This window comes from Paralichthys olivaceus, chromosome 6 (assembly GCF_024713975.1).
Source record: "Paralichthys olivaceus isolate ysfri-2021 chromosome 6, ASM2471397v2, whole genome shotgun sequence".
Lineage (NCBI taxonomy): Eukaryota > Metazoa > Chordata > Actinopteri > Pleuronectiformes > Paralichthyidae > Paralichthys > Paralichthys olivaceus.
Window position 1 is genome coordinate 12,057,023 of NC_091098.1, and position 26,202 is coordinate 12,083,224.

Consider the following 26,202-nt stretch of genomic DNA (forward strand, 5'->3'; position numbering starts at 1 on the left):
ATATTTCTATTCAACACCCTAAACCACCTCAGTTATTGAGTTAATTGAATGCGCCTTGAGTGCTATATTCTGGGACATTAGCCTCAACAATAAATTACAAACTCAGACAGTCTTAGAGTTCTAGAGCCTCAAGGCATATACTCTATGCCAAACAACAGCATTTAAAAAAGAAATGAAAAAGGGTTAAATTTTGCCTTGGGTTAATGTCTTAACGTCTATGTTTGCTCAAATCCAACCAAACGCTTGCATTTCACCTTGCAGGACCAACATTTACCTTCCCCCATCCCAGGAGACCAAAAGGGACAGTTAGTCATTGCTGCAGCTGTGTTCAGGGACCTGCTTGGAGGGTCTATAGTCACAAAAATCTCTGAGGCACAGCATTCCGGATCAATGCAGACTATTAAACATGTTGTGTTGTTATTCCCATAGCGAGTGTATGTCAATGTTGGAACCAAACCTTGACCTCTGATGGAGGGTTAAAGCTTGTGGAGAGGTGGGAACTTTGAGGTGTGTTAAAGGTTTTGCACAATCATCAGCTTTGTCCCGTGCTCTATTAAGTGCACGTCCAGAATCAATAAAATCATCATTTGCAGTTTTCGTTACAGAGAGCAAGCTTGAAATGTGCCATGATTTCTATTCCACATAATGGACCTTTAAAATAATAATTAAGAAGTCCATTATATACATTTGATTTCATGCAAAGAGCAGGGGAGATCCTTTAAAAGTTAGTGTACCACAGTAAAAGAGTTAAAGACTTCCATTCCTGAGGTTCAGAGATTTTACTTCTTGTCAGTCTGGCTTTACACTCTGTGTCTTAGCCAGTTTTATTATATGTTGAAACTTGACCTCTGATTCATACAGATAGACAAGATGTAAAGCCGGGTTTGATATTTATTTTGTGGCTCACATAATATTTAAAGGAAGTTTCTGGGAAAACACGGTGCCTCCGTGTGAGCTCCAGGGTGACCTTCAACAGAATTCCCAGGACGGGGCTAGTGCCAGTTTCAATAGACCTCAGAAGTATGCCCCCCCCCCCCCTATGCACTTTGATTGGGGTAAACAGTTAAGATTTGCATCAATCTCACCATCACTGTATGCACATATCCACATTCACCTTAACTAGGGTAGAAGCCAGTAGCATGAGTGAAGATGCTCTAAATCAGAATTTTAGGCCACAATTTAGGGCCCACTGACATCCCCCCCTTAACTTTACATACTGTGATGTCACCAATTGTCATATCACAATAGTATACATTACAAAAATGTGGTAAAGCGTGACCCACTTCCATATTCCACACTGATGACAGTTCAAGCAGAAGCACATTAGTCAGTTTTATTTTTCATTACTTTATTTCCTATACTTACTCACAACAATTTCCACACTGCTACTGTTTGACTATGACAGAAAGCTCTTTTCTCTGGAGGCAACATTCAGAACTGCATTCCAATAAGGAAATGGTTTTCAATTTATTCCTTACAAGATAAGCCATCATTTTCAATTTGCTCAACATACACGTTCACCAGCTACATCATGCATCTCTCTCCAACAATTCAATGTTAGTGTGGCGCCAAAAAAATCAGATTGCAGGTAGCAGATAAAGAGTAGAAGACATCATTTTATGTATTCCTGCTGGACGCTATCCACTGAATGAACAAGACATCCCTGGGTATTTAATTAAATGCAGCACTCTTGACCGTAGCAGCATTAAGAATGACAAGTAACTGCTCTTGTCTGTATAACAACCCTCACTGCAGAAATATCAGAAATAAGAATGAACTGTTGGAAAATGTGAAAATAACAGAGACTCTTAGATAAACGACCTCAAGTCTGAACTTTGCTGCCTTTGATATGAGAGAGTAATTTTCAAATTCAAATAAATCATTGAACCCCTGAACATGGTTGTACTAATTCTAGGATTTTGAAAATGGTGCTTGATGTTTGGATGGAAGAGCAAAATCCAGGAAATTCTCCGTCTCTTTCCGACAGTGGAAGACAAAACTCCCTTTGACGCAAATTACCCAATTTCCACTGTCATTTGTCATGCTCTGGGATTGAGCTGAGGCACAATAAGCCATCACTAAAGGCAGTACACCAGGCTGGCCCTGACTGGAGCAGCGCCCATTAGACAGGCCCGGTGGAGTCAGAGGAAGGGTTGAGAGGGCAGATGGGACCAAGGTGATGTATTATGCATGGGTAAAATCCATGCTCTGATGGGCCAGCTGAGGCCCCAGTTGGAAAGGGGCAGACTGACCCAGCCAGACCCATCACCCACCCACTCCCTCTCCAGCACCTCCTCCCAGTCCTCAGAGACTGAGGGCAGCCTGGTCAGCCATGACCCCTGGCACAGCTCCAGCACTAAAGTCAAAAACATGAAGAAATCAGTGCTTTGTGCTGAAATATTCATTTAGAAACTGTATGATTTCATACAAACGACTGGGGTACACTTATTGTAGACCCAGTGTAGATAAGGGGATTGGTCATTCAAGCTATAGTCACCGTTATCTTGTTTCTTTTTGGCTACTTGGGGCCAGTGGAACAAACAGTAAATTCAGCAGTGACATATTGTCAGTGAATAAGAACTACATGGAAAACACTATAAAAATGTATTCATGAATGCTGAAGACACAAAACACATTAACATTCATTGTGGGCCATGTCTCTGTCCACTCGACAAATTTAAGTTGGATATTCTCTCTACTCTTCGCTCGGTTTCTGTTTGGTTTGCCCATTTGAAGCTGCAGCAGTTTCTAAAGGCTGCTGTGATGCGTTCAATAAATAAATTAATCAAAACCAGTAAAAACAAGCGTATAGTGTGTCTTGATGTCTTTATTGTTGAAATAAACCTGGGAGTTAAAATGCTGGAAAATTATAACACAGATGATGAGCTCAGAAATCTGAGAGGAATGACAGGAATTGGCTTGAGACAGTAACTCAGGTGACTAGTGGTTACACCCACTGAAAGTGATCTACTTACAGACGATGACCAAACAATAAAACTGATAAAAGGCTGGTTTATACCACAGGACCGAATCCAGAGAATACCACAAAATCCACCATGAGCTACTTCAAGAAACACAAGATCATGGTGGGGCCATCACATTCCCCCAGCTGGACCACTGAAAATCTGTAAGTAGATCAGAAATGCAGTAAGTGTCAGGCAGCCTAAAAATATCTCAGAGCTGTTAGTTACCTGGGAGGAACACTTTGTATATCAAGCACAGAAAGCATTTGCAAGCTGTGATCAGCCTAATGTGTGGTTATTAAGTGTTCAGCAGCTTGTCTCTAACTTTGCCCGCCTGCAGGTATCAGAGCCTTTTTGCTGAGAACATGAAATCAGTGATGCTGAATCAAAATGAGCAGGTACACCAAGGTCTTTTAAAAGTGGGTAAATTCACTAAATAAGATGATGGACTCCATTTCCATTGCCAGAGTTTGCCTTTTCTGTTTTTCAGAATCCACCACATCGGAAACCAACCCCAGTGCTGTGTCGCAGTGTTGATTTTTGGAATAAAAAAATAAGAACACAAACGTTCACAGCTATTCATGCACCGCGCCTAGAAGTTCAATGTGCATCATGACGAGGAGTAAAAAGTATAACAATTGCGTCGAGAATATCACGCTCACTCAGGTGTCCAGTTTCCATCACTGCTGATGGGAGCCGATATAAATGCTGGTTGTATCCATTCCCACTGCAGACAGACAAGTTTTCTTTGATCAGTGGAAAATGGGCTTGAAGTTACAAGCAAAGGAAAACTAAACATTGAGCTGAAATCTCACTATACATATCATTTGACCTATTGTGAAACTATTAATCATTAAAGCTTGAAGTCAAAATTACCTTCTATTTAATTCCAAGCCACTCGTTTTTTTTTTCTTTTAGATAATATTGTATGCATGTCACTGAGAAATCTGCAGTACTTAAAAGGGAAACTTCACATCCATACAATATTGATTCCCTCAGAACAGCCGCCAATGATGGCAACACTGATCTGCTCTGTGCTGAATACATATTATAAAGGACTCTACATTACTGGCCTGTAGCAGAAATTTCACAAAATTAAATATTTATTAGATGTGTTTTTATATTCATGGTTTTTTATCTCGAATACTGTATTTTACTCCTGTGTGTGTGTGTGTGTGTGTGTGCCAGACGTGTCTGCAGCTCTCCACTGATGATCAGAGCAGAGTGGAGGTCAGGGGGAGTCAGATAGATCTTATTTATCAGTGTCTCCACTCAGTCACTGTCAAAGTCACCTTTACTGGCCTCCAAACTGCATCTACGTCCCCCTGTTTCCAAACTCCCTCACCTCCCCCCCTCCACTGATGACTGACAGCTGAGCTAATGTAGTCACAGTCGGGTACAGCACGGGGAGGGGGAGTTAGAGGGAGGGTCTGTGACAAAAGCTCTGTAGCCAATCTCCTCCCAGCTTGACAGCAGGATACACACCAGATGGGCCTGGACAACCAGGATCCACATGAAGCAGCTTTGCAGTTCGTTGTCTCTTGCAGGACAATGATAGAGGTTGGTTAAAATTAGCATGTTCTATTGATAGGCCATTAAACTGCAGTAAGGGGAGGATTTAGGATATTTGATAAACTGGTGGTTGAGTTAATAGGTGAGCTCAGCTGGCGAGGTGTCCACCCTTCAGTCACCGCAGTAAATCAGGTTGAACCAATCGGCAGTGTCCTTAGTTTATAAAACGATGCCAGTGTCTTTGGCCCCATACACAACTGGTATTAACATGTGGTTTTTGTGAGCCGATCTCAGGTGGACAGATCTAAGTACAGGTGTGATGAAGGACCTCCTACTTCGCTGACGTCCTCTGCAGTTTAAATTTTGAATCAAACTTGTTTTTCTCTTTTCCTTGATCTGTTTGTGACCAAGGATCACCACATAACGCATCATCGAGTTAAATGGCTATTGATGGAAATGGGATCATGGCAGGAAGAAACTAAAAACTATCAGTTATTCATGTGTTCTCTGTAGAAGGTTTGAAGGTTGGTGACATTTCCATCATCATTAAAAAACTCATAATATTCTTATAATTTATACTCAACTTAAAGTTTTTGATTTCTGGCCAGTTAAAAGCCAGAAATGTTCAGGTTCTGCATAGATAACATTGTATTTTCTTTGTGTTCTGCCGGCTCACATTAAATGGAGCTTTGTGTTGTGTTGGAAATTAGATATCCTTGAAGAGAGAAATTACAATTCAAACGAGTCCTGACTTCAAGCTAAGATTTTTAGTGTCGGAGACAATTACACAATGAGACTTCATGAGGAAAAGAAGATAAAAATACTGTTGTTTGTATCTGTGAAATAACCATAAGAAGGTTTGAGCTTCTGTAAAAACAGTGACTCCTGAAAAACAACCAGAAAACAGAAGCTGTGATCAAACATTTAAAGTTAAAGTAACCATGTTGAAGATTTGACTCTGTGACCGTTTTAATTCAGCCACAATCTGTTCGAGCTCATGCATAACAATGTTCAGTGAATCTGTATTTGTGTGAGAGAATATAAATGACACTGTAATAAAAAACACAACAAGCATATGCGTATTAAATCACAAACGGCTCAATCACGCTCTTGACATTGCTACTTCAGCTGGTCGCATCCTCCCTCTGATTGTTCATAGGAGTCTAGCGTCTCGACTCCTCCTCTTCCCTCACAAAGGTTGAGAACAAGAAGGGAGGGGGATTACAGGGAGGGCTGCCAATTATGTCACGTCCCCACCGTCTTTATTTGACGCAACAATAACGGTTCAGCAAATTCATTTGTACGTAGAAGGTGCCGCGTTAGCAGTCCACAAACAGTCGTCAGACGTTCTCCCGGCTGCTTACTTACTTATGATTGATGCTCTAGAAAATTCTGTTTTGAGGACACTGGGGTCGTCACTGAATAAGAGGAAAGAAGGGGAGAGACTCAGCACAGGGAGGGAGGGCAGAGCTGGCAAGAAGAAATAAATTAACCGGTAGAATATTTTCTCACACTATGTTCTGTTCAGTAGATCTGTCATCGCACGGAGGGAGTTTAAGTGGCAATTGACGCTGAAAGAGGAAATGTAACCTTGTTGTTGCACCCCTATTACACATAGTCAATAATTCTATTTCATCTGAGGCCCTTTGCTGGAGTAGCTTAGAAATAGCATCCGGTGTCTTCACAAACAATTTGTACCGGTGCAAAATGAAGTATGAAGTGTGTCGCAACAGCACGAGTCTGGTTTTCTCTTACTTCATGTCTTTCTTGACCTTTGTTCTCCAAGATCACATTATCTAGCAACAGCAAAGTGTGTCAGCCCCACATGATCTCAGTGCATTGCCCACTAATGATTACTGTCAAACTGATTATCCCTCAAGTATCCTTTCAGAGGCCATTGATCGTTTAGTCTATAAGACGTCAAACAAAATGATCCATCACAACTTTCCAAACACAGAGATACCGAGGAAAAGACTTTGTTTTGACAGATAAAATGTCCAAAACATAGAAGCCTTCATTTAAAGTTATATGGAACAAACAAAAGCAGCACATTTGAGAAGTTGGAACAAACAACGATTAATTTTCTGATTCGTCTTATGTTTTTACTGATTTTACAAACCTTGTTTTCGTGCAGTCATACGTGTCTGGAACTTAAAGGATCAGAGTCTCGGCCACTTCACAAATCTGTTTAACACCCTAAATGTCCGACCGAGCCATAAATGTGACACAGCAAGATTCACCGACACGCGGTGATAGAATGTGGTGACTTCATCCAGGATGTAAGACGAGAGCGAGAATAAAATTTTAAAGCACATTACAGTCGGTCAACAGTTCACCACTCGCTCTGATTGCAACACTTTCATTGATATTAATTCACTTTGGTGGAGGTTTCACTGATATGAAAGCTGCTGTAAACAGAGTTTAGTTCTGCCTGAGCTCTCAAGTGGCTTGTGCCCTCGTGAATGTGCTCATGCCGTTTCTTGTACCTGAGCATCCACGAGGAGGTGCCTCATCAGGGTCATGGATTTCTGCAGGGTCTCCTTCTCTGGGGGAACAAAGGTGTGCTTCTCCTGCTCCAGGGGCTTGGGTCCAGGCACCATGAAGCTCGCAATCTGGTCATTCAGGCTGTTCAGAGACTGCACAGCTAAAGGGGAGACACAAAAATAAAAGTTGCCACAAATAGGCTGTGAATGTACAGAGCAAGTTTACTGTGGCGAATCCAAGTAAAACTGCTCTGAGAATAATTGATCCCACAAAGACAGATGGTTTTATATGAGGTAATTAAAAAATTAAAATGATAGGTTACAGGCAGGCTTAAGTGGATCATAAAGTGCCATCAGATACACAATCTGTCTTCCTCCTCTGCTCTTACTGAGCAGGAACAACAGAGATAACACAGTGGAAGACCTCGGTTTCCTACTGTCACACTGTCATCCACTCTCTCTGTCTACGCCCTCTCTGGCCCACAATGTTCCATGTCGGCCTGAGAGCCATCCTGTTTTTGTTTCCCTGTTCTTGCCCTTGTGTGTCCCTGGCAAACCTCTCCTTCCAGGTTTCCTCCCAGCTCAGCTCCCACATTAAAAATTAGCCAGCCCTAGTGTATTTCCTCCTTCTCCCACTCACACACACACACAGACTTCCTCAACCCTCTCCCATTTACCATTAATCCCCCTTAGTCTTTGAAAGGTCACCACAGCTATTTCCGAGGCCACCAACATGGTGGAAATGTTGGATAAATGAAAGGGTCGAAGGAAAAGCAATTTCCATATTTTTGTGCCTTTTTAGCATAAGTGTCTTTTGTATTTTTCATGAGATACTGCACCATCCCCTAATGCCTCATTATCCATCTTTGCAGCATTTAAACTTTAAACTAAAACCTCGAAAGTGACAGCTCTGTCAGTTATAAAGGAAGAGATGGATGCAACCATAGAGCAGTGACCTCATGTCCAGAGGTCATCTGATGCCGACTTCATCATGCACCGACACATTTCTGCCAATTAAAGACATCCAATCTGCTAAACCCATATAGAGTAGGGGGATTTTAAGCCAAGAATGTGCATATAAGGTCTTTTCAGGATGCACATATAAAGCCTCTTTCACACACACAAGCCCACGCAAAAAAGAGAGCATAGATTAATGTGTTACATAACCCCACAGGAAAAAACGGAAAAATTAACAGTTGCTGACATTTCCAAGCAAACAAGCTTTCAGGAAGAAATTTGACAAGTCGGCACCGGAGGCAGCAGCGATAAGAAAGGAGCGAGGGGGCTGAGGAGGAAGACTGTGTCCCCTCGAGGTGAGAGTCGAGGAGACGACGGATCTTTGATTGTGTGAGAGCTCTGGTTGTCGGCCGACACTCCTCAACACGTGAGAAGGTGAACAACAAGAATCTGTTTATATTTGTTTGTGGTTGATTTGACTGCAGAGGAGCAACACTCTCTTTGCACTGAGAACAGACATGGAGTCAAACTTGGAAAAAAACCTTCTGACTTCTTCACTGGAGATTTGGCAGAGGGGAGGATTCAGCTGCTTACTCTTGGCGCCCTCTCCTGGACAAACAGTGACCATGCAAGCAAGTGGAAATCAATATCAAAATTTCCAGTTCTGAGCTGGAACAGGTTTTATAGTTTTGTGAGCCACCTCACAGCTTTGAGATATACAGGAAATACTATGATACTAAAACACACCAGATAGAAGAGCAGTTAAATGTATTTTATAGAATTAGCTCTGGTTGTGTTATGTGGGATAAGCAGTTGCAATATCTAATGGGCAACAAAGTAAGAGGTCGGCAATAAATTGTTTCTTTGCAAAGCCAATAATGTTTAGTTTTGATAGACAGAGAAAGATGTATTCATTCAAATATAGAGCTTGATGATAAGGCCAAAAATAGCATGATGCTAAAAAAATATTAGTCTTAGTTGATATTGATAATTATCTCTATAAATTTAACAGTATTATTTCCTGGCAGATTTTTTGCTCCTGAGTAAAGGTTGAGGTTTTATGATCAGAGAATGATAAACATGTTTAAAGAAGTCAAACAAATCTGATGTTAATAGATAACATGTAATACCTCCTCACTGTCATGATTTATGCTACATTGATGTGTTGGAATATCTGTTGTGTTTATTACTTATAATGTTTTATTGATCAGCCCTTTTTGAATATCCATCTACTGTTGAGGTTCTACACTGAATTCCTGAGTTTATTAGGTACTACTGAAGTAAATGCAATCTACTAGGACTGTCTTGCAAATCAGTCATGAAGGTTGTAATGTTAAGTTTCAGTGACAACCAAGTGTTCAAACTGAATTTGATCATGTAATCGCAGAAATGTCAAATATTAATAACATGCTAATATTTATATATGAAAACATTTACCTTCTGGAGAATCATATGATTTCACAGTTAATGAAGACCTTTAAAAAATAAAATAAAAGTCCTGTTGTGTAAACATCACTGTTAAAATCTAATTTCAATTTTATTGATCATTCAAGCTGCTTCATACACCGTGCACTGAATCAATAGAGATAATTTGCTGCAGTATGGTGGGTCACCCACACAGTGACCTATAGACTTGATATTAAACCTCAGACAGCACAGACAGGCTAATCAATACTGTGATCTTTACGCCATTGGACATCCAGGTACAACCACATGGTTTGGAAGCTTCACATATCATTTCACATGACATGAACTACTTTAATGAAGCACACGCCCAAAGGGAGTATCACTAATAATCTATTCAGAACATCCTACACACTTAATCAGGGCGTCTGTCTCTCATGCTGCCACAACAGACCAAACATCTTTGATTATTGATTATAGATTCTAACATATTTAATCAATATAGACAGAACAAATACACAACTGTGATAAAGTGACACTGCTGATAATAATAAAATACAACAAAACACACGGGGCTGTCATTTTTTCTCCTTCATCTGAACACTGCAAGAGATTTCACCTGCAGGTTGCCTCAGCTAATGGGAGGAGAAATAAGAATAAATTGCCCTAGTTTCATTACAGTGGATGCACAGAGAATAAAATCCTCATTCTGGCTCAGTGCTTGTTCTTTTTCTGTCTATTTTCCTCTTTGCCCTCTCTTTTGCTGTCACAGCAGCACAGGCAAATCTGTGAGTGCCTTACACGTCCTCCTGTAGAGCAGGAACAGCACAACAAATGAGGAGGAGAGGCCACAGTGGCACCATATCAGGCTTTTATCTCTTCAACTCTGGGTACAAGGGGAAATAAGATCACTACTGGTGGGAAAAAAAGTCAGGCTAAAGTCTGGATAACAGGAGCTTATTTCGCAGGAAATTGTGCAGAAATGTTGAGAAATGAGCTGAAATCCATGTCTGGGGTTGTTCTGAGGTCAGACTTACACTTGCTGCATTGCACGGAGCAGGAAAAGGTCACACTCATCCAAACCTTGACTTAACAATGCACAAAATGTGTCCGCAGGATGTAAAATAGTGTGCAGCTGAGGACAATATTTTCAGTTGTTTATTGTTTTCATCAATTTGAATGTCTTAACATGTTCCTGCCTGAGTAATAAAGCAGTGAATATTCCAGCTGAAACGTCTCCATATATTTCCACTTCTAATGGGTTGTCTGGAGTGGCTCTCTGGTTTTACTTCACCTCCTTGTAATGCAGAGTTTACCATATTGATTTATCATAGAAAAACATCTCCACAGGGTAAATGAGCTGGTTTGGTAGTAGGAGTGCAACACAACACTGCCCCCTATAGATAGCAATAGAACACTCCAGTATTAATACTAGTGTTTGTTTAACAGCACCACCACTGCATTAAAACTACACTGTGAATGCAAATCAAATCACTGTCCCTGTTTCAGCTCATGAAAAAAGAAAGAAACAAATGGAACATTTATCTTTAAATTATTGTCACGTCTAAGTCCGGCCTGTTAGTGTGAAAATACAGGATGTTGAGGCACAGTTGTGTCTCACGAGGGATTCTTCAGAGCCATGTGACGATAGTTTCAGTCCATCACATTACATATAAGTGGTGTTATCACTGCTCCACACATGATGATGAAGTGTTTTCAGAAGTGGCTCTGTGGGTTTGGAGAGACGAGGCTGGTAGGAGATATGGAGAGCCATCGACAGCAAACACTGAATAAATCTATGATTTTTCTGGTTGATATGTGGATCAAAATGAAAGAAATTTTCGGATATATTTTAGCAAGAACAGAAATGAATTCAGTGCAGTAAAATGATGCCATGAGGGTTTTTCTTTCATTCCTTTCCTGGTAATGTTCTTATTAAGGTTTTCCAGATATAATATCATAATCTATCAGCAGACAGTGTCGTGTGACAAACAGATGACTGAAAATTACTGTCTATACTTTTCCCAGCCATGAGGGTCCCATATAGACATGTGTGTTAGCATAGCATTCTATAAAATGCTGATCAACAATAAATGGTAATTCATTCAAGTCTCATCAAGGGAGCTGAAATTATTTGAGGAAACTTAATTTAAAACCATTTAGTTTAATTCAATTTAATGCACCAGAACACAAGGACTAAAGTAAGAACGTTCCTGGACTGAAAGGCAAATCTATCTTAATGTAATGTAAACTGAATAAGCTAGTTAGATAGTTAGATAAAGCAAAAAAAATTGATTGTGCTGCATTGTGCTTCTGGATATTAAAATGGGAGTTTGATACTATTCTGTAGCTTTTCATAGCTTAAGGCATTAATAAAGTAAACAATCATATTTATACTAAGAATCACTATTTGCAGTTTAATATCAAGCAAATATTCAAAATATTAGCTGGCTGCAGCTTCTCAAAAGGTAAGAAATAGAAAAAATGTTGTCACTGTAATTTAATATCTTTGGATTTTGGCTTGATAGGTCCAGAGTTCTTTGGACTAATCGATTCCCATTTGTTTAACCTTAAAATAATGAAGTACTCAATGTAAATGTATGTAAATAATCATTACCGAATATTTGAAGACCCACTGCATTCACAGGCACTGGCAAAAATTAAGCATTCATGAGCAAACCACATGCACACATCAAGAAGAGGTAGAGTCATGCAACTTTCCACCTACAGTCTCCACAAAAAGATTTGAGATGCTGACAATAAAGAGACAGAGATGATAAAAGCGGTGAGGAACACACATTACTAGTTTAATGGGGCCGAACTGCGGGCGTTTCAGTAGCTGTGAAGCAGCGGCACAACTCTCATCTCTGCAGAGCTCGTTAAAGTCCACTAATCGTATCTGTTACCGCTGTAATGGGAAGAATAAAGGGAGAGAAGCAGAAATGGGATGAGGTTTCCTGGAGGTGGTTAGCTGTGCACTTAAAAATGGTTTGTGTGTGAGGGTAATTGTGTGTGTGAGTGCGTTTCCCCACGATGGAAAAATCCAGCACTGGCTTATACACCATATCTGCCCATTTCTCCCTCCAGCAGAGAACGCAAACCCCTTGATTATTCGCCTGTTTCTGCTGAGCTCCACACGACTGAAGCTCTCTTCTCCTCTCTGCCCTCGATGTTGTGTTTTTCTGCTGCAGTTGTAACAACATCCTCAAATGCTGAACGGATTACAGGACCAGCACTGAGCTTGTATTCGATTCTACCGTGAGAGAAAGAATAATGAAAACAGTATCTGATGCCAGAAAACAAAGGGACAACAGCTGCACCATTATAGGACAAATGTTGTTGTGCATTTACTTTATTGTCCAGTAATGCAGCCTCATAAACACAGTCAGCACATAAACAGACCCGGGGCTTTTAAGTTAAAAGGAAAAGCCTTGCGTCTAATGCAGTCTCCGGTTGATTTTGATTTCGGCACAAAGCACTGCACAAACAGGAAGGATTCAATAGACAGGCCGCTCTGCCAAAGTCTAGATGAGATTAAAACTGTTGTATCAACTCAACACTGTGCTGCTTTTATAACTTTAGAACAGTATGTGGAGTCTTGTCATAGATTCTGGGTGGTCTGTTAGCGTGCTGTTCTCAGCACGTCTCCCAACTATATAAGAAACTGTCAGTTTGGATCTAGGCCAAGTGTCTAGAGGCAGATGAATCTTTGTCTGTTTGGTGTAAAAACTTTCACTTGTTTGTTGAATGTGCCCAAACTATGGTGATTAAAATGTGAATTCCAGGATAAACACCTCTGACTTCAGTTCAAAGTTGAACTTCTAAAGCGCTCCACAAACATCTCAAGTCCACGAGGCAGGATTTTTCAAAGCGCTCGTTTCCTCTGCGAGATCGTGTGAAAGCTGAAGACAAAAATGCTCTTGCTGAGAGATGATTTCAAATGCTCTCAAACAGGATTATGCACTTTCTCTGAACTCATGGATGAACGGCTAATGGCTGATGGTGAGTGCATTAGCAAAAACATTACGGAAAATGAAAGCACAGGAAATTTGAGTCTGACTAGAGAAACTGGCCTTAAGGGTCCAATTCTTCCAATCTACACTTTTCCAGCATCTTATTTGAAGTTTTGATATCCATAATATGATATATTTTTAGTAGCAAAGTACCAAAACACATCTCAGTATAGTTTACATCTCCTCTCTGGATAGAGACACAAAGAGGAACAGTAAATTACTGACAGAGCCGGTAAAATGTTATGGTCCAAACATGCGTGAAAAGATCCAGAATGATCACTGTGAGCAGATTTCTTGATCACGATTCAAATTATAACCAAATTAACCAAATTAAGTTTTATGATTCATATATGGTTGATCACTATATCCAGTTTTTACAACTCACATCAGTAAAGTGTATATAAAGATGGTAACATGACGGCTCCCAAAACATGAAGCCAATATAGGTCATATAACTGGCTTCCACCATGTTAATGGTTGGTACATGGATCAAATTAAAAGTACACATTAAATAAATTTTTCTCAAAGATGGTTTCTATCATCTTTATCACACATGTTTGTGCAAGTGTTAATTTTTCGAGTAAGTTTTGTTTAAATTACTGATTTGGTCATGACTGACAGCCGAGACTGACACGTGATTAGTCAAGCGCAAGTATCGATGGGACCTTGATACTGCTAATACTGCACAGACTCTAATGCTTCTAATGCACAAGATGGCAGCGTTCATATCGGGGATAATTGGCTTCATTCCTGGATCTTATTGAACGGTCTTTAGTCCATCAACCACTCGACTTTTACCTCTTAACATTTGAAATTTTGATATTCTTGGAAGTGTTTTGGGGGCAAAGGTCGTTCAGTGGGAGTGATGCTGTGGACAGGAGGCATGGCTGTCTGTAATGTGAGTCGACATATCAGCTGTACAGCAGCTTCTCAAATTTCACTTAAGAAGTCTGCATACTGGCACCTAGGGGGGGTAGGGGGATGGGGGTTGGGAGGAGGGTAGGTTGGTGGGGACGGGCATGAATCACACTTGACAAGACCATTTCCTTTCACTGTCATCCCTGCTGGTTTGGCTGAGGGGGCTGGAAGCTGCTGCCAAAATATAAACAAGAGAGATGCATGAATAATGACAGCCCTCTGTCAGGGTTTAGTGTTCAAGTTAAAACTAAACTAGAAAAGTAAAAGTAACACTGAAATTCCATCTGAGTTGGTTTAAATGGTTTCATAGCACTAAAAACAAGAGGAAATAATAATTAAACTCGAGCGTTATATTGTTATTTTCGGCATAGTTACCTGCAGATAATCTAGTGATGAGTAGAAAAGCATTAAAGGGTAGGTTCTCCTTTGGCTGGGCAATATAATCATTCCTATTGTTTATTACATATATACACAATATTTGTCATAGTTTAAAAATGGATGCAAGTTCGACACACAACACGGATACAGGCAGGACATTTGCCAACACAAACAAACATGGAGGAGAGTGAATGGGACCATGGGCAAGGTTATAGAAAGTTTAACACAGACGGTAGTTTGCTAATTGCCATTAACAAAAGTCACAAGAATCATGTCAAAGAGTTCAGAGAATGGATGAGAGACCGAACACTTCAGCTAAGTGTTAAAAATGAACTCCAAACTCAGATGTTGCAAGAGGCAGGCAAATCTGCGAAACACCATGTTGCAAAGAATGACAAATGGAAGGTGTGAACATCTGCAGCTTACATCTGCAAAGACTTTGACAAAATGACAGAGTGGTCTTCTTTTACTTTCCTGCCTTGGGGTATGATGGCGGTGAAGTTTTGATTTTACTTTTGGAAGTTTCAAGGAAACGTGTTTGTGGTACTAACAGGATTAAAATTTCATATGCATGTATATTGATCATCGGGCCTCAAACATACTGTATCTTTGGCTTTTCTCCAACATCATACTCTTATTACTCTGCAATTACAGATCACTAATTGATGAGATTGTTTCAAAAACATTTCAATGGGTTTCTTATTCATAAAGAAAACTAATCTACAACATTTTAAAACTATTAACTCATTAGTACATTTATTGAGTGAAAAAGCCTAAAGCTCAAAATAATCTTGATTTTAGAGAGTAAACTCATAACAGTCACTTATTATCAACACAATCTTAAGCTGCACCCTTCCATCAACAGCCCACATACACTATATCAGCGTTGATATATCTGATGACATTTTCCATCTCAATTCATTAGTTGGAGTTTAGACGAAATGAATATTCACAGTGAGCACCAGGAACTAACTGCTTCTAGAAGCTTGTGTTTCTGTTTCAATGATTTTTAAATGTTATTTTTCAAACCTGTGAGCATCAATGATGTGAAGTGACCACAGACAATAAATCTCAAAACCTCAACAGAGAGCAAGTGAAGAGAGGGTTGTTTTTCCAACATTTAATTTTGAAGAACTGGCCCTTATGGTTTCTAAATGTCCATTGGCGACAATAACTGTTAAGATCAGTTTCCTCTGGATGTTTTCGGAGAACTCCCAGCCGAGCCGACACCGTCAGTGTGACTGTTAAGACCTGACCGATATGTGGGGTCAGCTCAGTCTGAGCAGCTCTGTGTGTTTTTGTAGCTCGCTGTGCTGTGTCGTCCCAACACCTCAGAGAGGGCGAGATTACTCCCTGAGGCAGCGCGGCCTCTGATAATTGCAGGGGAGGGGGAGGTTTTAAGCCTCTACACACATCCTGAGAATGAAACATACTCCTCTGACCTTGGTTAGATGATACAGTACATCACTTTTCTTATCTCTGTGTCTGATAACCTGCATATGACACTAAATTAAATCTATTTAATTTGCCCAGTTAAAGAATCAATTTATAATTCATAATATATCCCAATGTATCTGAGAAAATATATATTATTTATTATGTTGACTAATTAATTCGTCTTTCTGAGGCTTTATATTTCTTGTTTCGTGGCTGCCCACATGCAATAAAAACAATCAGAGGCTTCTTGTCTAATGTTTATTTGTGCTGACATCTATGGACTTCCTTTCTCCTTTTGCTGTTGTCAGGCCAAACTAAATGTAGGGAGTTCCTCAGGGATTGTATGCGACATTGAGGATGAAAAGAGAACTTTCTGTTCTACCAAAACATTGCATGTTATGCTAACTGCACACACAGCGGGGAGCGAACAGCTTTCCAGACACTGGCCTCCATCAGGGTTTCATCATTCATTTCCCAACACACTGATATAAGCCAAGAGCTGCTTTGTGCCTGTTACTTTATCTACTGTGGCCAGTTAAGCATGTTAAAAGTATTTGTCGACTGCAGTCATTTTGATTTGTGATGCGGTTTAATCCATCTTAAAAGACATGGTGTCTCTTTGAGGACATTTTGAACCTCTTTGTAGATGGTTCAGCATCCCCTCGTGGTAGTTTTGTGATGTTTTGTGTCTCTGTGGTTAATTTGCATCTCTTTGTCGTCCTTTTGTGTCTTTTCCTGGTGACGACCACGGCCACCTGATCCCTCGGGCCTCTCCGACTTTGCCTGGTCCATCCATGACTATTTACTGTTCTGTTAGTTGTTATAATTATCCATTTATCCATTCATCCTTCCATCCATTATCTGTACTTCTCTTCCTTTTGAGGGTCACATGGGGAGCTGGAGCCAGTAGCCTATGTGTAGGCGTGTACGTTGGGTACACGCCTACACATAGGCAGGGCCCTACGCCATGACGTGCACCACTAAAATATAACTACACTTCAAGGCGCTGCAGACTGCAAGAGCTGTGATTGGTCCGCTTGGTATCATTGCATTTCTAGGAGACTTGCTGCCATTTTTGATTTGTAGGAACAAACACAGACGATATCTTTCTTTTCTCTGTTACAGTTCTTTGACATCTATCAGCTCCAACTCCAACATGATCCGCTTAATAACACTCCCCATTGTCCTGAGGTAAACAGAGACCCCAGAGAATTTGTAAATAAGCAGACCAGACCGTAAGACACTAGCGTTTCGGTGGTGTAATTTCTGCACGACTCACACACACCTAAGCACAACTATGAACGCTCTGCCCCGTGTGTAGGCTACGTGCGTAGCTTCAACGCAGAAGCTGGAAATGTATTGCCACAAGTGAACTACAAACGATCCCACCTAATGTTCTCCAAGTCACAGCAGCAACACTGTAATCCTGTATGTGTTTGGGATTAAAACCTAAGCTTTTATCACTCATCAACGATCTGGTCTCACAGAGAGAAGCTTTGCGGAGATGAATTGTGTAGATGGAGAAAGCCCAGGCGCCTGAAGTGAGGATTAAGACGCAGGAAAGTGAAGGATTAAGACGCAGGAAAGTGAAGGACTAGAGACCAGGATTGACGTGATTGGCAGAAGAATCGCACACTGCTGACGCATCATCTACCTGCTGACGCATCATCTACCTGCTGCTGCAGATAAATACAACCAACTGAAGAAAAAAAACAAAAAAATGCGACGAAGACAGCTCTTCTTCTGCATACCAAAGAATATGAAACAATCCCAACTGCAGACATAATCAACTTTGGGTGATTAGTGAGGATTACAGTTGCCTGGCAGAAAACCCAGAAGAGAAAGTGTTGTCCATAAATTACAGCATAACTCCCGATGATCTCTCAAATAAAGGGAAACACTTTTCAAATTTTAATCTAATTGTCAATATTACATAGCACCATGGACAGGAAAGCCTTCACAATGGCCTCAAAGTTAATTATAGAAAATCTTTGCCACTCTATGTCAATGGCATAAGTCAAGTTAATTTAAAAAACATATTTAAAAGTTCAAAGCAGTTGATCAACGTAAACTACTGAAAAACAACATGAGCACAGACTCTCAGCTTTACTTGTTTAGAAGCTGTATAGAGCCTCTTCCTTCCATTAGTAATGTGAAGCTACGATGAAAAATCAATGACAGAAAACAAATCGGCAACTATTCATTGTTGTTCTTGTCTCGTTTAAGATTATTTGTTGTAATGTTTCTTTTTTTTCTTGTCTTAACTTTATAAAGAATAAAATATCTTTATGTGTTGGGCATATAAATCCAGGCTTTCTACAAAATGTGACAGGCATTCTTAACTATGTTTTACAAAATATAGACAATAAATGTATCCATAATCAAGATTACTATTATTATTATTTATAATTAGGTTTATGTGAACACACACATTGGTTGTGCTCTAATATTTATAGATTGGGATCTGCAAGGATTTCTATGAGTTTTGATGGTATCACATAAAAATCAGGTTCTCTGTTCCTATATTTACAAGAGTTTGATCTGGTAAACTACAATGGTGCACTGCTTTAAAGGTGGCTGTCACAAGGAATTGTGGGACGGCATTATCTCCAGTGGTCCAGTGTATTGTATGCTGTAGCAAATCAGACAGGAAGCATTGAAGCTGCTTCCCTTAACATTTAGAGAATCCAAGCAGCTCTTAACATGGCTGCCACTAAGATACATCCGGCTCATTCCCCTCAGTTAGAAGTCTTCTTCAACAAAAACAAAGACTCAAAGACTGAGGATGAGAGGGAGATTGCTGCTTCTGCCTGAATGTTGGCCAACACGCTGCCCTGCCAGCTTGTGGATCTGCATCACTGCTCACTGACGTGATCATCACAAAAGCACTGAGAGCAGACTGGTTTGTTCACCAGTTGCCCACTCGTGCCAGCTACAGCAGCACAGCAGCGAGTTTCTGTTTCTGTTGCATTCCGTTGCCAAAGCTGTGAAATTGTTGTGGGAACATGAGTGCTGCTTGTACAAGAAGCACAACGTCACTAGAGTGTTCTGCAGCACCGACACATCCAGTCACTTCTAGAGCTGCATTTATAGAAAATGTAAAAGCCAAAAATGATCCTGAAAAAATGGACAGAAAGAATAACCAGCAAATAATAACATTGGTAAAATGATTAAATAATAAATAATCAGTAATATTTCAAATAAAATCCTGGTTTTCATTTTATCACTTTATCAGTGAAATAATCTAGATTCATAAATATTATTTTCTTAAGCATGTCTGCAGATGGATGATAAACATCCCAACTCACTTTAAACATCCAGATCCATGGACACACAGATAACTATTGCTTCATCATTAAATTGTAGGACATTTTCTAGCAACACAAAGATAACACACATGCAGAGACACACTGTCCATCCTCCACAGAGAACATCAGGAACCTCCCAACACAAACTGCTACAGTCTACATAAAACTCCAACAGAAATATGTGGGCGTGTGGTTCAAACACTGTACCATGATACCATGATTAATCACCACGTGTCTGTGATTAATCACAGTATAAGGTTGTGTTCTACACTGATTCACACTCAGTGTGTCAGCAGTTAGCAGCATGTGAACACTGAGCTGTCACACAGTTGGAGTCTTACCTGAGCAGGTGGGAACTTTAACTCCACAGAGCAGCAGACATCTCCCAGCATCAGCTGCTCACCTCAGTGTTAGTTCATCCCACACACTGCAGAGCAACAGGCTCGAACACTGTGGGCCTGTACACAGACAACACGACTGCCCCCTGAACATGAGGCAAAGCGTCTCAACTACCTGTCTCGCCACCTGGTGGCCGGCTTGAGCACAGGTCAAACACCTCTTCCATGTCAGTGGGTGGGTCTAGGACCAAACTAGGGTGAAAATGGTTTCTGTCATTTTAGGTAAGTCCTCATCACAGTGGTTCATTTCCCAGTAAGTTTAATTCGTTAGTTGATTATAATTTTCAAGTGGATATTTAATGAATTTTGATGGGGAAAAAATGGTGTTATCAATTTGATGCTTCTTGCAGAATGTATATAAACATGACGGAATGTTAGCACCCCAAAAGTGAAGCGTCTCTGATGGCTGTTTGAATAAAGTTCTTTAAACCCACCTCTTCCATGTTAGTGGAAAAGACCTGGAAAAAACTAAATAATCGAAGTACTTACATCAAGGCAATGTTTCTAAAAGATGGTTACTGTTATTTATGAGGTTTGTTCCTGTGCTCATTTTTTATTAGATATTTGATGCTATAAAAATGTAGAAATGATCGACAGCTGAGACTGACTTGTGATTGGTCGTGCGTGTGTATGGACGAGACCTTTCCATCGCGGCTCCGTCCTATATCACTACGGTGGGGACAGTGGCACCAAATGCATGATGGTGTATATTTCAGTATATTTGAGCTTCATCGATGGATAAGGGGAGGAGGTGATGACATCATATCTTTACAGTCTATGGTTCATCCTTTTCAGGCGGCAGAAACAACGGGACTTGGAAACAATGGTGAAATGAAGCAGATAAGTTTCACTTTTAAATTTACTTTCTCTCAGCATCGCTATGAACTGGGTTTTTTTAACAATATGAAAATATAGTCCTTTTTTAGATCTCCTCTGAGACTGGAGCCTCCCTCCAATACAGTTGAGGTACACACAGCCTAATGTAGGCAATGTGTGGTGCTCTGGAACTAACAAGACTAAGAACAAATGCCTTTTGATTTCAAACAAATAAGGATAATCTGTCTACAGAAACATATAGCTGTTGTTATACATAAAACAAATAGGAAACACATAACAAACACATTGTGCTTGTTGTTGTGGTTCCAAATCCCTTATAATAAGAACTTTCTAGTTTATTCAAAGCACAACACAATGCTGTATTTCTTTAACATATTTACCAGTCGGGAATAATAATGTGACACGACAGGTAGCAAGTCAAAACTTGATAGAAAAAACTTTTTTGTGACCTTTATTTAATGAATATGAGAAAATATATGTATAACTTTACAGTTGTACCATCAGAGATTGACCTCAAATCAGAAGAAATGTTGACAAAAACTAAGCATTCATCAAAAGCTCCCAGATTCAAACCGCTCCAGATGCAGTGAATATGGTGCCGACTGATTTGCTGTTTAGAATGCATGTGCACATTGCAGTAGACGGTATTGAGAGGGCAGAAAGTAATCTTGCATGAATTATGACATATGTGTGAAGCTCCGAAGCTCAGATACCATCTGGTGAAGTGTCCTTGAGGGAATGTTACGTCTTTACTATAGCACCGACTTTCTACACCCTCTGCAGTGCCACATCTTTACTCCGTTAGATATCATTTTTATTTCGTCAATACACTGTGGATAAAATCAGCACTCAAGTGTTTTTTTAACCTGAGTTATGGCTCCTAAATCTCTTGTTAGTTCTGCACCCTGAGAAGAGCAACACGGGAAAAATGCCACAATTTTAAAGGCCTGAAATCTGTATTCAAAGTGACCTCTGTTCGTGACAGGAGGTGCTAACACACAAAGTTGAGGTGCATCTGTAGAGGATAGAGGAGAGGATAAGTACGGAGGATGAGGCGAGGGGGACGCATAGACAGAGCTTGCTGACCTCAAATTATGTTTTCAATCAGGCTCCTCTGACAGCACACTCATTCATCTGAAGGTTAATGGAAGCTGGAGATGTCCACCTCTAAGCACAGGAGTGGGGAGTGTGTAAGGAGGTATTGTAAATTTTTCAGAGTGCGCCAGGTGTCTCGTGGTCTGCCGCTTAAACTGAAATGACTGCCTTGACAGCAGTTTTCCTCTGTGTGGAGTTTGGAATAATAAACTTGGAAGCAGGATGTATGCTGTAAAAAAATAAAATCCCAAATCAACTTGACACCAAGTGAGGAGATGTTTGAACTTAGTTTCAGGGGCCCATCATCTACATTCACACAATTCCAAAAAATAACTTATTTGCCCAGTTCATAGGTCTTTTGCATGAGTGGCTGCATGGGTGAAAACAGGCTTTATATTGCACATGTGATTCTGATGCCCACGGGACTTAACTTCATGGATCACAGTCTCGCTCACATGAGGAAGTGTAGGCCCCATGGATGCAGACGGATGACCTGCAATGACCTGTCAATAACAGGTCTAGACACCAAGTCCGTCAGGGCATGTTATGTAATTATAATCTTTCTTTTCCAGTGAGACAGGCGTTGTTATTCAGCTATGTTTCTGTTAAACTCGACTCACACCGGAGATCCACTGAGATGAAAATGGGCTCCAGCACTGAAGCCTACTGAAATTACCGTCTCAGGAATATTATCTGAGTTATGCTGCAGTAAGGCTAAATATTACTGCAGAGAAGACACAGTGAAAACATCACATCCTCGCAAACTTGCCTCGAGTTTGTTGAGCGCAAGGAAAGTACAGTCCTCAGAGGAATGCAACATTATTTATTCTCTTTGTAGACTGTGCAACTTGGTATGATGTTAACACACAATCTTTGCAGACATTAAATATTAATAGAAGATACATAATACTGAATATAATATCGAAGTGAGTAAGTTTTAATATTCTTCAGTAACATCAAATCCTTTAAGGTCATCTGCAAATAGGTAAGATACACTGGCATGAATGTGCTTATTGTTATTAAGATGAGTGCTCATGATCACAACAGGGGACAACTGGCGGTCACTCTCCTGCACGGCCACAATACTCTACAACATGCACATAGATCTAAAAACCACTAACACATATCACCCCCAAAAACCCTAAAATTACACCAGCAACGTGAAAGTATGCAGCAATGTGTACCCAAAGTACTTCACAGCATGTTTTTTTACTTTAATCAGGAGTCACGATTGTGGTCTATGTCATTACTTATTTAATAAGTTATTTTTTGTCAGTGTGTGGTGAAACATTTTTCCCTCAGTGACTGCGACGTGAGATACGACTGAAGAAGTATCTCCCATGGCTTTTATTACTCAACTAGGTCACATTATTTTTGATAACTATACCACGATATGTCACTTTATTATTTCTCTTTTAGTTTAACGCTACTGAGTGAAGGTTGTGGTTTTAGACTCTTATTTATGAGCAGAGAACATTTTACAAATCTGAGGTCGATCAATTATGTGTTACACCTGCACACTCAACATATAGTGGACTTCCTTATTATTGCCATTGACGGGTATCATATTGCAATAATTGGTGATGTTGTTTTATTGCCCAGCTCTGGAGCAAAATGCAATAAATCAAAAAAGAATACGGACAAAAACCCCAAATCCATGACTCAGCACTTGGAGAACCATCATTACCTTACTGAGTGCACACACTGACAACACCTGCAAGCCTCTTTCCGTGAGACTGCGTTGCATCCTCTCCTGCAACGTGACTCCTTCTACACGATTAGCAACACTGAGAGCATGAAGCTAATCTCCTAACGCAGGAAAACCCACCGGGTAAGGAGGAGGTGTGAGGAATCTGTGACTGTGCAGGAACCACAACATAATTGGAAGAAGGAGCAGAATTGAGCTCCTCAAAGACGACAGAAATGTGTTCTACACCTGCAGTGGTCGCATATTAAAATTTCAAATCACGTTCACCTCTCCTGCGCAGGGACTTACCGACGGTTTATTGCAGTATTGGAGGATATTCAAGGGTAAAGTGATGGTTAAGACTCTCCAACTTTGACATACTCTCCTTCAGATATTATATTGTCTCTGAAACCTGCACTGAAGTTTTATTTAAAATACAGCTTTAATAAAAATACCATTAAATAATCATCAAACTCATCAATCAGTTCTTCACAACTGCAAGGCTATCTCATCCTGTCCAGATCTGTAATGAAATTCAGCTTATCTAAGACATTAATATGTATTTAGTATCTAAAAGACAATTTAACTCTCATTTTCACTTGTTCCTTTCTTAGAATGGGTTAACATAATGCTCCATAAGCAGCAATAACACAACAGAATTGTGTGTTTGACAAAAGAAAAGTGATTTACATCAGTATATCTCAAAATCCAGGTCAATGAAAAATAAAGAAATATGCAGCAAATTTACATAATTAGCCTTGTATATAAATAATTTTATATGTTGGTTCTGATATCTAGAACTTGGGCCAATAGACAGAGTCGGACAGGAAGCTTTTGATAAACAGAATTAGAAGGTTTGAGTTTTAAGACTGTCAAACGAATCATAACATACAGTAACACCCTACAGGTATGATTCAGGTACTGTTCTGTGATTGAACGGTAAACTCTTGCTCATTGGCTTTTTAAACAGACATTGCTGCGCTGGGTATTTATCTACAAGTGGAACCAGATTTTTAATTCTATTACAGGAACCAACTAGAGTTTTGCTCAGTGCAGAACAATACTCCACCAAAGCAACAACAGTCCCCTTTTCAAACAACATCAAATCTGCTGGATCTGGATTTTAATCTTAAAAATATTGAAAAACTCCCTTTCTCGCAAAACTAATGAATTCCTGCAAAACAGATTTAAAAATATTGACTAGATCCACGCTGGACACGCAAATTGGTTTCTTTCCTGTGTCCCGTCCTTCCACTAAGTTTCGCCGAAAACCAATCAACAAACACAGACAGAGGTGAAAACATGTCAAAACAGGTACACATTCAAAATGCATTATATGATAGCACAAATACACACAAGGGAAGGTCGTTAGAAATTGTGCTCTACCCAGAATGCACTAACCTTGAAAAGTCCTGGACATAAGATATAAACTTTCCCCGAATACATTAACTATTGAGAAGCCAGAAAACTTAAGACATCATCACGCTGCCTTGTCAAAGCTCCTGAGGAATGTCAACACATCTCATCACTGAACACAGAACAGATCACACCACCAGTGGGGGAACGGCAGCATTGTAGCAGGATTGTGCACCTGGCACTGCCACGTGAATGTGCTTCATGGGAAAAAAAAAAAAATCTGTTTATTCTGTCAGGGTACCATCAGAGGGATGTTAATATTCAAGTCTTTGGACACGTGCAATACTCGTGTAATGGATTTTCTCTCTGCATTTCAGGCCTTTGCATATAGCTGAGGGACTTCTGATCCAATGGGTGACAGCCAAAGATAACAAAAATCCCCTTATAATTACTGCTCAGATATTTGCGAGCCAGCATTACTGTGGATTACTCTTCCAACAGCCGCATAACGGTATATAAGGTTGTTGCTAAAAATAGAGAAAAACAGCCACCCCTTACTCACACAATTTGCAGCTTGCTCACTTTCTTGCCCCCCTCCCTCTATCTCCCCCTTCACTTCCCTCTCCTGCACATTGGAAATCGCAGACATGCAGCACAAGCTTCAAAGAGCATAGATAACTTGGGGGAGAGCACGACTGACAGTAATTCACCACAGCACATGCAATGATAATGTCATTTTCACAACCAGAGTGTGGCACTTCGGTCTAATGGACCCAGCGTTTCTCACCTATGCCGTGACTGATAAGCAGACGTCAGAGGGGAGTCGCTGTAAATGAGCATCTCCGTTTGACACTGAGTTGTTTTAAACTGGGAAGGAGCAGAACACCCCTTGGCCTTATGTGAAATAAGTGTGGGACAAAGACTGAACATTCAGTGTGAACAGCTTGTCAGTATAGTGCAGAGGCACATTGCACAAAGAAAGAATGCTTTGCTTCCTGGCGTTACACTTTGCCTGCTTTGTTCTCCCATAGCTATTAATAATAACTTCAGTTGTTCAAATCAAGCAATATTATCTGATTCTATGAATATATCTTGTTTGATTTCTGATTACAATGAATGACTACAACATACAAACTAAACTAAACTAGCAGTGGCAAGTTCTAGTTACATAAAATGTAATTTAGAGAAATCTAACGTTTCCATTGTCTAGAATTAAGGCCCGAAACAAAAGCCATTGCTTTCCTACAGCAGGAAACCATTTTTATTGATGAATGAGAAAGTAAAAGGAGACAAGGTGAAGTTCAGTTCACTGTAAAAAAAAAAAAGAAGAAAACTCAAGGTCCTTTTTTATACGGCAGCAGAAGTGAAGAGAGAGAAAAAAACACACAATCCAAATCCATTTCCATGAAACAGTGGATGAGCTCGCCCAGCAGATACAAGCGTTTATATACAATCA

The 26,202-nt window shown here is 40.1% G+C and overlaps 1 protein-coding gene across 8 annotated transcripts in view; it reads right to left on the reverse strand.

The window, feature by feature from the left end:
- The window catches only part of kazna (kazrin, periplakin interacting protein a), a 166,151-nt gene that overhangs the window by 137,840 nt on the left and 2,109 nt on the right, over positions 1-26,202 (reverse strand). For 7 of the 8 annotated variants that reach the window (XR_011243122.1, XM_020088888.2, XM_020088886.2 and 4 more), the window contains exon 2: positions 6,962-7,119. Coding sequence is in view for 7 of the 8 variants with exons in the window: in XM_020088888.2 (XP_019944447.1) it covers positions 6,962-7,119 (158 nt within the window). In the remaining variant the exon portion in view is untranslated. Of the gene's footprint in view, positions 1-6,961; positions 7,120-19,714; positions 19,734-26,202 lie in introns of those variants that run through there. The other variant, XM_069525924.1, reaches the window with a different exon arrangement.